At 42.0% G+C, this 14,057-nt stretch overlaps 1 protein-coding gene across 2 annotated transcripts in view; it reads left to right on the top strand.

Moving 5' to 3' along the window:
- The first annotated feature begins 612 nt into the window (after nucleotides 1-612).
- The window catches only part of Pik3r1 (phosphoinositide-3-kinase regulatory subunit 1), a 91,048-nt gene continuing 77,603 nt past the window's right edge, over nucleotides 613-14,057 (top strand). Inside the window, exons 1-2 of one of the 2 annotated variants that reach the window (XM_010637289.3) lie at nucleotides 613-846; nucleotides 10,065-10,778. In XM_010637289.3, the coding sequence (XP_010635591.1) occupies nucleotides 10,427-10,778 (352 nt within the window). In that variant the 5' untranslated portion in view covers nucleotides 613-846; nucleotides 10,065-10,426. The remainder of the gene's footprint in view (nucleotides 847-10,064; nucleotides 10,779-14,057) is intronic. The other variant, XM_010637287.3, reaches the window with a different exon arrangement.

The following is a 14,057-nucleotide window of genomic DNA, read 5'->3' on the forward strand; positions in this document are numbered from 1 at the left end:
CTCAGGCCCTTGCGCTTGTGAGGCAGGCACCAGAACCACTGAGCTAAATCCCTGGCCCTCCTGTAATTTTTACTAAGTTCTCTGGTGTAATTCTTTCACTTTAGTTTCTTTCTCATATTGACTTTTTAATTTTCAATTTATGAGAGCCGGGACTCTGCATGCTGTGTTTATTGCAGGATTGTGGACACCTAGAATGGTGTTTGGTCAACAGAAGGCTCTGAATACATGTTTGTCAAACACATGAGTTCATTGCTAAGAGGATTCCTTGTCTTCATTCCTCTTTTGATAAGATACTTGAGAAAGCCCACCGTAGTGTATAAGGGTATGTGTTTCACTACACTGGATCCTGGCCAAAAGAGCAGGAGATAATGGAGCAAGAATTTTAAATTCAGATGACCTGAATTTGAATCCAAGTTTCTGAACCTGCTGTGAGTTCTGTAATTTCTGTGCATCTTAGTTTCCATATACGAGGTCCCCGAGCGCGCCCCAGCCCCCGCCCTCAGAAGTTGGCCGCCCTCCTCTTCCGGGGTGGGGGAAGTGCGCCACTGGGAGGTCGGTCGCCCGGGCCGGACTCGGGGTCCAGCGCGGGGCAGGTTGTTGGAGGCACCTTTAGCGGGGTCTCGGCATCGCCCGGAAATCCAGCTTTTTGTAACGCGGGGCAAGACCGGAGGGACCTGCCCAGCAATATGGAGCCGGCTAAGGAAAGCGAGCGAGCGTGCAAGCCGGAGTTGAAATATCTGGGCTGGGGGGTCGGTGGGGGTGGGAGCCGCAGCTCCAGCAGTCACTTCCCAAGGCACAAACTGCCCAGCAGATTCCCGAGACAAAGAGAAGAAAAGCTCCTGCCAGGTACCCGCTTGCAGAATTGCATTTCGAGAACCAGAATTCGAGCATAAAAATGCAAGGATGTGAACGAATGGCTGTTACATGTTGAATGCAGACTGTGTGGGAACTGGGTTTGGGGAATTCTGCTTCAGGCGCTGTGAAGACCGGAAAGGTTATTCCTAGAGGAGCTGCGGTCTTGGAGTCCAGAGCAAGTTCACTCTTCATTTGGGTGTTTCAGGACTTTAGGGTTCTCCCTTCACCCCGTTCTTTTCCTCTTTGTCAGCCAGTGCGAAATAGGAATGCATAAAGCAGTTCCGGGTTTTGAATGCAGCACGAGATTGTCATTTTAGTGTGAGGAGTTTCAAGTTTTAGGTGTTAGGCGGGATATTCACAAAGCTTTTTGACCCAGGCTTTATGTGGGGTTATATTTTAGTATTTCATTAGCTTCTGTTATGTTTTGGCAACCTTAAAGATGGTTAGATATTAGCTAGGAAAGACTGGAGGAGGCAGACAGGTTCATTTCTGAGACAGGCCAACGGGGTGATAGACGTTCAAGTACAGATCAGGCATTTGGTGACGTAAGCCCAGGAAAAGGCACCTGCACCTTTTTTGACAGATTACTCTGCTCTTGAAATAAACCACTTAAAAGCAAGCAGATGATCACTTTCTTAGGTATAAAAGTTGCATAAACTTTGGGCTGCAAGTGTTTTGCTCATTGTAAAAAAAATATTTTAATTTTTTAAGCTCTAAAATTTGTTGGCACTGAGTGAAAGTTTAAATTGGAAAGGCCAAGTGGAGAGGCTAGGTTTGATGTGACAGTTTCAAGTAGTCATCAGATGGCTACATAACTTTTTTCATAGCAATCTGTAGATTTTTGTGTTTGGAAGAAAGTTTTATGTGTCTGATACTGGCTTTCAATGTGTTAGGTACACTTACTTTTAATTTAAATCTTAATTTGAGGCTTATCCTTAGTTGCATATCAGAACTCTGCAATGTACATATTATTATCACCTGTTTTATCTGTTTTTTCAAAAATGCTGATAGAATGGCACTGTCTTCACATGTGTGATGCTGAATAATTCCTGTAGACAAGCATTTCACTTCCCATTGATTAAAAATATTTTCTTTAGTTTTTTTGTTTCATACATTTCTAGTGTAAAGTTGATTTTGAGAAACAAAAGTGGCACAGCAAGTTACAGGAATACTCTTTCAGTTATTGACAGGAATGAGGAGGTAGGCATTTATCTTCTGGAAATGTCAATTACACCTTACACCTAAGCTGATTTCTGGAAGGGCTTTGAATCTTAAGTGCAAACCTATTCAACTTGCCCAGCTTTGTACTGTTAAAAGTCTGGCTATTCCTTTAATTAAATTTTCTCATGAATGCCATGTAATTTTGGGGTTGGTATTTTGATTGAAAGTTCTTCTCCCCCCCCCCAGGTATTTCAAGGGAGTATTGTAAAAAGGCATCCACTTTGAAAGACTGTCTACATGGTCCTTAAAACAGGAACAATTCTACTTCAGCTTTTATTGTGTTTGCATTTTGTGATTTGCAAAATATGCCTTACTGAATAAAGAGGTTGTGAGTTAGCTGACTGGAAAAATTGATTTAAAAGGCAAGTACAATATAGCAAGCTGAGATAATATTTGCATGTTTTTACTTTTAATTCTCTAATGCTTGAGGTGTACACAATGCAGAAGAAATGAGAAATGCTTGAGTACCCGTATATTACGTGTTTTAGGCAGACTGACCACAGATTTCTCTCTCACAGGGAGGGCATAAGGCCTTTGCCAGTAGAGGAAAGAACATGGTGTATCAGAGTGAAGACTAGAAAGTTACTGATCAATGGAAGGGGTTATTGATTTAGTTTTTAATTTAGGAGACACAATATAAATCACATTGCAGCTTTTTATTAAAAATCTAGGTTGTAGTTTTCCTTTTTCTCAGTGTTTTTGAGACAGAGTCAGGGTGTGAAGTTCAGACTGGTCTTGAACTTTTTCTGTTTTGCCCAGGCTGGCTGTGAACACATGGCTATTTTCCTGCCTCAGCCTCCTGAGTGCTGGGATTACAGGCCTGTGCCACCATGCTCAGCCAATTTTTGATGCATTTGTATTATTGTACTTGTTATTTTTATGCCTTAATGTGATTACTTGCCAAGATTCTGCCGATGCTCTTATTGGAATAACTTGCCTAAGAGTGGCAATTAAAAGCCATTTAATGTACACTAAGCCAAATGAACTGAGCAATACACTGTGTCATTACTTATAAACTTGTGCATTTGGTTTATGATAGGTTTTCCCCTCTTCTTTTGTGAAAGGATAGAATGAGTATAGTATGACTTTTACTGGGGGGGAAAAGTCTACTATAAAAACACCTTTGTAGATTTTATTCTGCCACCATTGTTTTCAGTAAAGTAAATCAAATACCTACCCACAAGCACCTGTATTCAAAATAGTTTTCAAGTTAATGATCACCTCAGAGAGTATAGAAGTCACAGGAGTCTGGCCAGAGTGTGAGGAGGTTCCACCAGTGATGTGGGGTCTGATACAGCCCAGATGCCCCGAATTGGCTGGCTTTGCCCCTTGCCTTCCTCCTGGGCTGCCCATGGCTGCAGCCTGGGACTGTGCCCAGGAACTGTAATAGCATGGAGAGCGCACAGCCATTTTCAGCCCCTGGGGAGTTGCTTTACTCCACTCATTTTTTTCTCTTTGAGGCAGTCCAGGGGCAGTATTGTTCCTCACTTCACCACCTGCCTCCCCTCCCTGTGCTTGTGCTCATGCCCCTGATTCCTCCCAGGTCTCCTTCACCCTGACCTTTACTGAGGCACCCTGGACCTCAGGTGGGGAGAGAACTAGTTGGGTAAAGTTCACCCACAGCCTTGATCTAGCTGCATACTTCCAGCAGGTTTTTTAAAATTCCGCTAGCATCGAGATTCAGTTAGAGTTGTATGCAGCCTTTAGAGGTGGTTTGAGAGAAAACTGGCAAATGTCTATTCTTTTAAATCCAAACCATATAAATGGCAGTCAGTGACTTTCTGTGCTAATAGTACTATTATTACTAATAGTATGGGGAATGCCATAGTTGCAGTTTACTGTGTAACTTCAAGGACATTGTCTACCTTTTCTCTGTGTCTCTTATCTGAAAAATAGGGATGATCATTGTGCTTAGGGTGATCATAAGGATGAAGTGAGTTGATGCAACTCAGAATTGCAGCTGGCACATAGCAAGCCCTGAGTAGGTGCTACAAGCTAGTGCTCTGCATGTGCAATTTCCTTTAATCCTGGTGATGACCCGGGGAGGTGTAAGTTTGCTTATTGTATCTCATAGGTGATAAAACTGTGCTGCAGAAAGATTTAATTCACTTACTCAAGGTTACATATCTAGGCACTGATGGGGGCAGTGGCCTGTCTGTGGCTGTGTTCATGTGACCTCCTTGCCAAGAACTTTAAGAAATAGCATTGTTTTCCACAAAACTTTGGGTCATCTTCTCCAGCCGTCTCTTTCCACGGCCACCTGATTGGCCTCTGCTGTGGCGATGGCCTTGTGGCCTGCTGTGGGTGATGGGCTCTCTTCCTCAGCCCTGTACGTCACACTGTGCTTTCAGTCTTTCTGCATTGACCACTGAGAGACCCAGGGTGCTGGCAGCTGGGCTGGGGTCACTCTCTGCTCCTCCTTTGTGCTCAGCAGCACCCATCACTGGGCTTTCTGAAGAGCTCTGACTGCTTATTGTGTCGTGGGGGCTCACACTGTCTGCCCCTAATGGCCTGTGGGCAGAGATGGTAGCCTACATCATCTGTGACACACTACCCACCCAGCCCCTCACAGGGCAGCAAGCAGCACACTCCGATTAGCTGATTAGTTGAAAAAACAAATTGAGATATTTGATGTCTTTAACTTTGGTCTTAAGGTTAGCCCATCAGTTTCATTCTATTTTAATTGAGATGAAATTCACATACTATAAAATTCACTGAGTCCATTATTTTAAATTGAAAGTACAAACCTCGTTCTATTTACTAGACTGTTTTAACTTTGTTCAGTTTGATTTTTTTTAATGATTTCCAAAAATGTGGTAGGTGGAAATACTTAGATAGTTATTTCTTTTTTTAAGAGATTGAGATGGGGTGCTTGCTCTAGACTTGGAGCTCTCACGTTAGGTGTGTGGGGTGGGATGTAGGGCTATATGGACTGCCAACTCCCCATAACCTCCTTACCTCTATTGAAGATCCCTGTTGTGCTGCTGCCCAGCACCAGACTGCTAATTTCATTGCAGGATAGAATTGTGACTAGGATATACAGCATTCTTGATTTAGTTTATGTGATCTGAAAATATCTTTTATTCCTATCTCCACATCAAATTGTCCAAATCCCATCTTTTGTAAAAGCATAATGGAGTAGGTCAGCAAAATCAGGGGCCTTCCAAAGCATTTTGTTTGGTTCTTTGCCATATGCCTGCAGGTTAGGGGGTTAAACTGAAAATCTCTTTTTTAAATTGATTGATTAATTAATTAATTTATTTATTGGTACTGGGGATCGGACTTGGGACCTTGCCCTTGCAAGGCAGGCCAGAGGCATCACTGAGCTAAATCCCCAGCCCTGAAAATCTCCTTCAAACAGTTGTACATTAAGCAGTCACAGATTGCTCTTTGTTAAACATCAGAAACTTTTTTTTTTCTTCCCAGTACCAGGCATTGAACCCAAGATCTTCACGCTGAACATATCCCCATCCCTTTTTACATTTTGAGACCTGTTCTCACTGAGTTGCTCAGGCTGGGCTCAACTTTGTAATTCTGGTGCAGCCTCTCAGTGCGAGGTTATAGACATATATCACTGTGCCCAACCAGAAATGATTTTAAGAATAAGAATTACTCAGTATATTAGATTGGGTCAAAATGCACTTCCAATTAATGAGGCTGCAGGTAGTCCTTAAAAGGGTTGAAAGATTGGAGCAAAATAATTCCCTTTAGGAAACTGTTGCATATGATATTTTATAAGTGAGTTAATTTGATATTTGTTCATAGGATTTCTTTATACCTTTTATTACAGCAACTTATAAATATCTTAGCTTGGAGCTTAGATCATAAAATGCCTTGGTTATTTGTAAATTCTAAGTTGTGTGTAATGAATATTATTCACATATAAAAACCTTTGCCATATAAATAAGTATGTTGGACCTGGGTGAAGTAGCTGAGTGAGCAGGTGTATGTAACCAAAGAGAATGGAGTATAATTATCCAGTGAATCTGGCAAAGATGTGTTCCTTCAATCTGATAATTTGGGCCCCAATATCAGGAGTTTTACACAGGTACTGCCCAGTGCCTCAGGGATCTAGGTTTTCCACTGTTCAGGGGAGAATTTGAGGGTGAGAGGAATGAGAAATTGCCAGGCCCATTGATATGACAGTCCTGTAACTCCAGATCAATGTTGAAACGTCTCCCCAGGGAGGAGTTGAGTTGTTGAAAATTGTGCAGTGCTGGACCCAGAGTAATGGCAGGGGGCACAGGTGCCAAGAGGATACAGGTGGCAGAAGCTACACTCACAGAGAGATGTGGGCAGGATTCCAGAAGTGGGCAGCCTTCCAAAAGTGGTTTGCCCAGCATTTTATTTACTGGTTTATGGACTTCTGAGGCAAGGATGCATTTTAATGAAGTCTCTTTGGAAAAAAATTTGCAGGGCTGTGATTCTAAGTCTCAGACTTAGTGATACCTCTGCCGAGTCATAATGGCTTTTCATTTTATTTTTTGTTACAGAATCAAACACTTATCAGTGAGGCTGCTGTCTGAGAATAAGGGCAGATGTTCAAGCTTAGTCTGTGAGGCCAGCTTGGGCAAGGAAGGGATCTGCGTCATTGACACCACTGACATGGAGTACCTAGGCTGCCCTTGGTTATCCAAGCAAGTAGAGTGCAGGCAGTAGGTTCTAATGGTGGTAAAGTGGGGGTTCTGGAGCTGTACAATTTAAATATAGGTAGAGGTTCCACCTCTCAATTGCTGAGTGTAAGTAGTCATGGCCAACATAAACTTCTGCCCCACAGTTTTCTCATATGCAGAGTAAGCATAAGTGGCTCGTTAAGTGGTTATCTTGGAGCTTGAATGTGGTTAATACCCACAACTTCCAGTAAGTATTTGGTGATGACAATGATTGTCATTAAAATGGATGTGGTAGTCAGGAGAAAGTGTACAGTGCACAGTTAGGTAGAAGTCCTTGCCTCCTCTGCCCAGCAAAGTTCTCTCTCAACCAAGCCACACATGATCAAGTCCCTACCCAAATAAATGACTGCTCTGTTCTCCCTCTTCTTTTACAACATTGCTCTGAATCATGAGTGACCTTGAGAGCTGGGGATTTAGCTCAGTGGTTCCATTGACTGCCTTTCAAGTTCAAAATCCCAAGTTCAATCCCTAGTACAGAGAGAGAGAGAGAGAGAGAGAGAGAGAGAGAGAGAGAAAATATGAGACTGTGATTGTGGAGTTTCAGGAGGCAGGAATAGTGTGTTTTATATGCAGTCCTAGTTGTAGAAGATCTGGGCTTCCTGTAACAGACCAGGACTGAGAGTTGTGTGCAGGATTTTTCTTACACAGAAGAGAGGTTCTTTTGACAAGTGGCACGAAGAGACTGTAGAGACTCTAGGTTTTCACATGTGTGGTGGGATCTCTCCCGAGTTGAGCCTCTTTAGGTTAGGTGCCTTCAACTTCTTTTGTTCTGTGTACAGATCTAGCCCCAGAAAGACTCAAGCATAGTTTTCAGTTTGCTGAATTTGAAAAGTCATGGATGGAGCCTTTTCTTTCTGCATTATCCCTTATTGAGGGGTGTGCATAGCTACATAGGTGTGTTGTGAGCAGAGGCTTGGTTGATGGTTGCTGGGGGACTTGACAGGAGTGAATCATCATAATTCCCTTTCTGTTAAGAATCCCACTGAACTGGCCCTCTGGGTGGTTGAAACTGAGGAAGCGCTAGGCAGAAGAAGCTAGTATACAGAGCTGTCCAGATTATTAGTTTAGGATTCTTCCCCCTCCAAAAAGACATACATTGCCAGGAAAAGCTAGGAAAAATTTCAAGGCAGATTTGGAAGAATTAAATTATTCTTCGGCATATTGCCTGGTTTCCAAGCATTTGGGGATATGTAAATTTCCGTGTTCTTTAGAGCTCTGTGTCTCTTTTATACAGAGCACATTAGTACTAAAAACGAGATTTGCTAGTTCTACATTTTTGTGTGAATTTATGCAAGGAATATTTAGTTTGATTCTGGATCTTTCAGAAGGGGAGGCTTTCTTCAGACAGATAATACAGCTTTTTTTTTTCATATGCTCCACTGGTTACATTAATTTTTTTCCCTCTGATGACTGAAATGCAAAGTAGAGCACCCAAATCAATATTCTTGATACACAAAGACTTTCAGTGTTTGTTTTTGCTTCCTTTAATATGCAACTCCTAAGAGTGTTATTGTATTATGGCTAAGAGGCTTTAACCGCGTAAAGTTGAATACTTTAATACTTTACACTTCTGAATGCCAACATAACAATTAGTCTGTGATTAAATTTGGTTTCTTCTGTTGCCTACACCAAAGAGTGCCTATAATATTAAACTTCTGAAGTGTTTCACTCTTCAAAACTTAGAAAAGCTCTCTTTGACATAGCACCCTGAAATCGTGTGGCTCTTATTTTTATTGCTTTATTGTGCTTCCAAATTAACTGAATCCTTTTAGTTGCATTTATTTATTTATTTATTTATTTATTTATTTATTTATTTATTTATTTTTATTTTTGGTACTGGGGATCGAACTTGGGTCCTTGCATTTGCAAGGCAGGTGGCGGCACCACTGAGCTAAATCCCCAGCCTTACACTTTGTAATATAGATAACGTTGAGAAATGAATGGTGTGCAAAGTGCGTGCCACACATGCACTGTCCCATCAGCTGCACACCTGGGCTTCTCTACACTCTCTCTGCCTTATGGAATCTTGGACTCCAGTGCTCTGCCTCCACTATGCTTAAAAACAAAAAGAAAAACACTTTCCTTACCCACCTCCTGTAAGGTAACTTTAGTGAGTACTCTGCTGCAACCATAATTACTTCCTGCGATTTCTTCACTCTTGGAAATCTTGTTACTGTCCTCACCACCAGACTTGAAATGCTTTCTCAGAAAGTCAGTGGTGATTCCACAATGAGCACAACTCGGGTTTGCTAGCCTTGACTTGGTCTCCCCCATGTGGATGCTTGTGCAGGACTTACTCATAGGCATCCTTTATAGATTGTTACCAAATCTCTGTGTCCCTTGTCCTGAATCACAGCCCAGGTTTTAACTAGCCACTAGCACATCAGCAAGTGGATGCCTGCTTCCCTGTAAGTCCGTTGAGTCACCCAGCTTCCCTTTGCCTGGCACTGACACAAAATTCTTTGTAGTAATGCAGGATCAGACATCCTTTGCTTCTCTCTCTCCCCTTAATCTAAGCATTTGCCACCTCCCACACATTCTCCCCTAGGATATCTCTTCAGCTCTTTCCTTTACATTTCTGCTGCCACCACCTCCCAGGTTTGTGCTCCCTTGGCCACTTTCCCAGACTGCTGCAACACACTTTTCTTCACTTTCCTCACCTCTTTTCTTGCCCCAAACCAGTGCCTCCCCTACACCATGGTAAGTTAGATTGAGATTTCCGAGGTGCAGCTCCAGTCCCCTGTTGCCCTTTCTCCCTGCCCTCCCAGAGCTCCCCATTGTGGACTGGATCGTCCACACACTCAACGGGAATGTGTGGTGTCAGATGGCTTCTACCTGTCTTTCCAGCCCAGGTCTCTTCTTCCCTCTTTGCCTTCAGACAGATTGGACTGCCTGTTCTAGCTCTTCCCAGAATGTGACATTTGCTTACTCACCTCTGTACCTAGGATCATGCCACACATTCCTTTCTTGTCTTCAGATTGCTGCAATTCGATGTGACATCTCCCTCACTTGATCCCCATAGCATTTAGTGTGTGCCTCTGTTTCAGCTTTGACCTAATGTTTTGGTTCTTTGTGTACTAGTCTTATCTCTGAGACATTGCCACAGGTCAGTGTCCCTCCTCCCGCCCCTCCCCATGTTCGTAGAAGGCAGGAACTGTCCTACTGATCTTAGTGGTGTGTGCTCATGCAGCCACACACTGGCCTGTGCATGTCTGCCAAACTGATTAAATACTTGGTGAGTGGAAGTAGAAATTCAGATTCACACAGATGGCAAAGTGTGATGTTCATTCATAAGTCTTGTTTTTCCCTTGCTAGGTGAAGCTGAGCGTGGAGTGCAGCAGTAAAATCAGATGACAGATGGACAGTGTGACAAGAACGACAGAGAGGATTGGGCCTCGCTGTAAGAGGCAGCCTGGAGTCAGCGTGTTGGCAAGTTCCTGAGAAGAAAGCCAGGGGGAACTGTGGCACGCCAAGGAAGCAGAGCCTGTCTGCTGTCTCACCATTGATGGAGGACAGATGGACAGCCGGATGGCCAGTCAGCTCTCCTCTTAAACCGTTGGAGAGTGGCCCTTTGTCCTCCACTGGACACCTATTAGGAATTTTAACACACACTCTGAACTCCCTTTCTGTCAGAACACAAACTTAGACTGCAGTGTTCCACCAGACTCATCCATTGCATGGTAACATCTGCAAACATGAGTGCCGAGGGCTACCAGTACAGAGCTCTGTATGACTATAAAAAGGAAAGAGAAGAAGACATTGACCTGCACTTGGGAGACATACTGACTGTGAACAAAGGGTCCTTGGTTGCACATGGATTCAGTGATGGACAGGAAGCACGGCCAGAAGAAATTGGCTGGTTAAATGGCTATAATGAAACCACCGGGGAGAGGGGGGACTTCCCGGGAACTTACGTTGAGTATATTGGAAGGAAAAAAATCTCACCTCCCACTCCAAAGCCGAGGCCACCTCGACCCCTTCCTGTTGCACCAGGTTCTTCAAAAACTGAAGCAGACATTGAGCAACAAGGTCAGCATTGATGACAGATTATTTTATGACTTTTCCTTCTCTTTCTCTTTTTCTCTCTCTAAAGTCTTAGGTTTGGGCTGGGCTGCTAAACTCTGGGCACAAGTTGTCTTGGCAACTTACATGGTGCCTAAAACATGGATCATTATGGGGCTAAAAGTTTGTTTTTGTGTAGTTGGTAGTTGCTATAAAACAATGAGATGGTATCTGAGAACCTGTTTAGTGAGTATCTTTAAGCACTATTACAGTTGCACTGTATTAAATACCTATTGCATTCTTATTTTTGTAGTTGATATATCTAATCACTTTGGGGAAGTAGAAGCTAAGTCTAATTTAAGCATATTTAGTGTAAATACAGTTTGGGTGGGAAAATGTAGAGAGAAATAAAATGACCACAGCACTCAACAGAGAAGTCATTGTTTTTCAAATCTGGTGTCTACCTCTTGGTTTCTTCTCCAGAACCACTGTGGCTTAAGCTAAAACATAGCCCTGGAGTTAACATAAAAGTAAGGGGTTTCTCTTCCATTGTCAGGGTGTCATTTGTAGCATTTATATCTGTAGTCTACCTGGCCATCGTGAGAGGGAAATAAAATCATCTGCTGAATACTTTTCTCAGTGGAGACCTCCGCTACTCAAAGCCAGCTCACTGTTCACTGGAGACGTCCACACTGGCAGCTTGGCGCACAGCTGTGTGTGTGGATTTTGTTCTGCTCAGTTTCTCACTGAGACAAGGGTTTTGGTTGGCCTTGTTCTTATCAGCTTTGTCAAACACTGGTTTTCCCACTAGCAAATCCAAAGCTTTTTATCTTTTTCTTTTCTGGGTAGGCTTTTTTTTTTTTTTTTTTTTTTTTTTATTTTTTTTTGTTTTGACTCAGAGACAGAGATAGGAATGGGAACATACATTTAAAACTGATGGAGCTAACTTGCAGCCACTAGGTATTAAGTAGACCTGACTTGTTATTGCTGCAGAATTATGGAAGCAATTCGGTACTGCTAGTGCTGTAGTATTTTTAATGTTGGCTCATTCCGATACAAATGAGTGAGAATAAGGACGTAAGGGTAGGTGCTGCATTCATTCATTCATTCATTTATTTACCAGGGATCAAACTCAGGACCTTGTGCTTGCCAGGCAGGTGCGGTGCCACTGAGCTACCTCGCAGGCCTAGAGGCTGCTTTTTAATACTGGGAATAGGACTGGGATTATTGTTGGAAATTGAAGGAATTTACTAGAAATACACTTGAAGAGAAGCCCTTTCTTCTCCTCTACTAGATCCTAAAAAATGTTTTATATTTACTCAACTTTACAACATTTTATAATTACTCAAGTCTGCTAATAACTTTTTACTATACTATGGTTAAGGCAAGTTTTTTCTCTGCACATAAATCGAAAAACCTTGCCTGCACCTACACATGTAATTTTGCATTTCTTGCATCATTTTACTTAGATTGAGTATAAATACATAACTTGACTTCACCAAAAATTATAAATTTTTTGTTTGTTTTTGTTTTTTCTAAGACAGGATCTCACTATGTATTTGAGACTGACCTGGAACTCACTATGTAGTCCAGGCTGGTCTCGAACTCACAGTGATCCTCCTGCCTCAGCCTCCCAAGTGCTGGGTTTACAGGCGTGCACCACCACGCCCAGCTACCAAATTATATGTTTGTAATTTGGCTTTTTTTGAAAGTTAGAAACACTTCCTGAAGTAGGCTCATTCAAAAGGAAAAATAACTTAGCTTGTCCCAAAAATACAAAGTTGCAGAATCATAAAAATATCTCCGTTGAATTAGAGAAGATTATTAAAAGTGTAGTAAGGGTATCTTCTCAAGATTATAACAAAACACTTTTATTAAAAACAGTTTCTAAACAAAATTGCATTTGATAACTGCCATCGGGTATAAGTTTACATAGATATAATATTCAGGAAAGTTCAAATGTAGAACTTTATAGGAAAAATGATTTTCTCTTTTTAGATGCTAAACTACTTCACAGTGCTTTCTCATGGAATGTGACAGTTGAGTTTTTTTTAACAGCCTCTTCATTTCTCTTTTTAGTACATGCAAAGATAGAGTTAAATGAAAATTTTTAGCAGGATTCATGACAGAGATCCATGATAATGTGCACAAAAGTATTTAGAAAAATAAAGCCTGAATATAAATGAAAAATAAGCAGTAATTAAAAGCTTGTAAACACAGCGTAGGGGCTGAGGAGGAGAGTATTACCCTAAACATTAGCATGAAGTGAGAATTCAGTAGCTCCCATGCTCAAGTGATAGGGACAGTAGTTATAAGGACAAATTGTGTGTGTTGGAACCTGTGAGACTGATTTCTTTTGCCTATGTCCATTTTCACTTGAAAAGTTTTTCAGTTTAAAACTGTGAGATGGCAAGAGAGGTTCATTCTTTTCTTCTTTCCTATAATCAAGTCCTTTTGTCCTTTTTTTTTGTTTTGTTTTTACTCTTCCACCTGAGTTAATCTGTTTTTTGTTTCTGACTGTCTTTTATTTAGAAGGTAAACCACCAAGGTCTAAGAACGACATGCAGTTCTCTCTTGTGGACTCCTGACACACACACACATGCACACGCACATCCACACAACACACTAATGGGCACAAGTGTGGACAGAAGGTGCTAGGGCGAGTCTGCAAGCCAACTACATTTCCTGGTGTCCTGCTGAGTCTTAATACCCTCTCCCTTTCCTCTTGAGACAGTCTTACTGTGTTTCCCACGCTAGTCTTGAACTCCTGGGCTCAAGCTATCCTCCTGGCTCAGCCTCCAGTAGCTGGGACTACAGTTGTACCCCATCATACCCTGCTATCCTCTGTTTTTTGTTTTTTGGGTACCGGGTATCGAACTCAGGACCTTGTGCTTGCGAGGCAGGTGGCAGAACCACTGAGCTAAATCCCCAACCCCTGTCCTCTGTTTATAACAGAAAGTCATCATTAGACCATGGCCAGAAGTAGATGCTTCCTGAAAGGTTCCGCCCCATATAAGACAATCTATTCTTGCTTCTGTCCTTGAACTATATAGTCCTCTAAATAAAGCTGTGAAGTGTAATTCTTGAAATCAAAAACTCATGTGAAATGTAATAAACAGCTCTTAGGAAAATACACTTTTCTGCCATTACATTTTGCATACAGTCATTTAGGAAGTCCTGGCCTATATAGATCAATGAATTTGTTTATTGCATAATCTTGGATTGGGGGCCTCAAATTCATCCAATAAATTGAGCTCCTATTTTGTGCTAGAAGGCAGAGATAAAAGACGCAATCAGGAAGTCCCC

The sequence above is a fragment of the Fukomys damarensis genome, unplaced genomic scaffold, assembly GCF_012274545.1.
Source record: "Fukomys damarensis isolate Sample0158 unplaced genomic scaffold, DMR_v1.0_HiC HiC_scaffold_1, whole genome shotgun sequence".
In the NCBI taxonomy this organism is placed as follows: domain Eukaryota; kingdom Metazoa; phylum Chordata; class Mammalia; order Rodentia; family Bathyergidae; genus Fukomys; species Fukomys damarensis.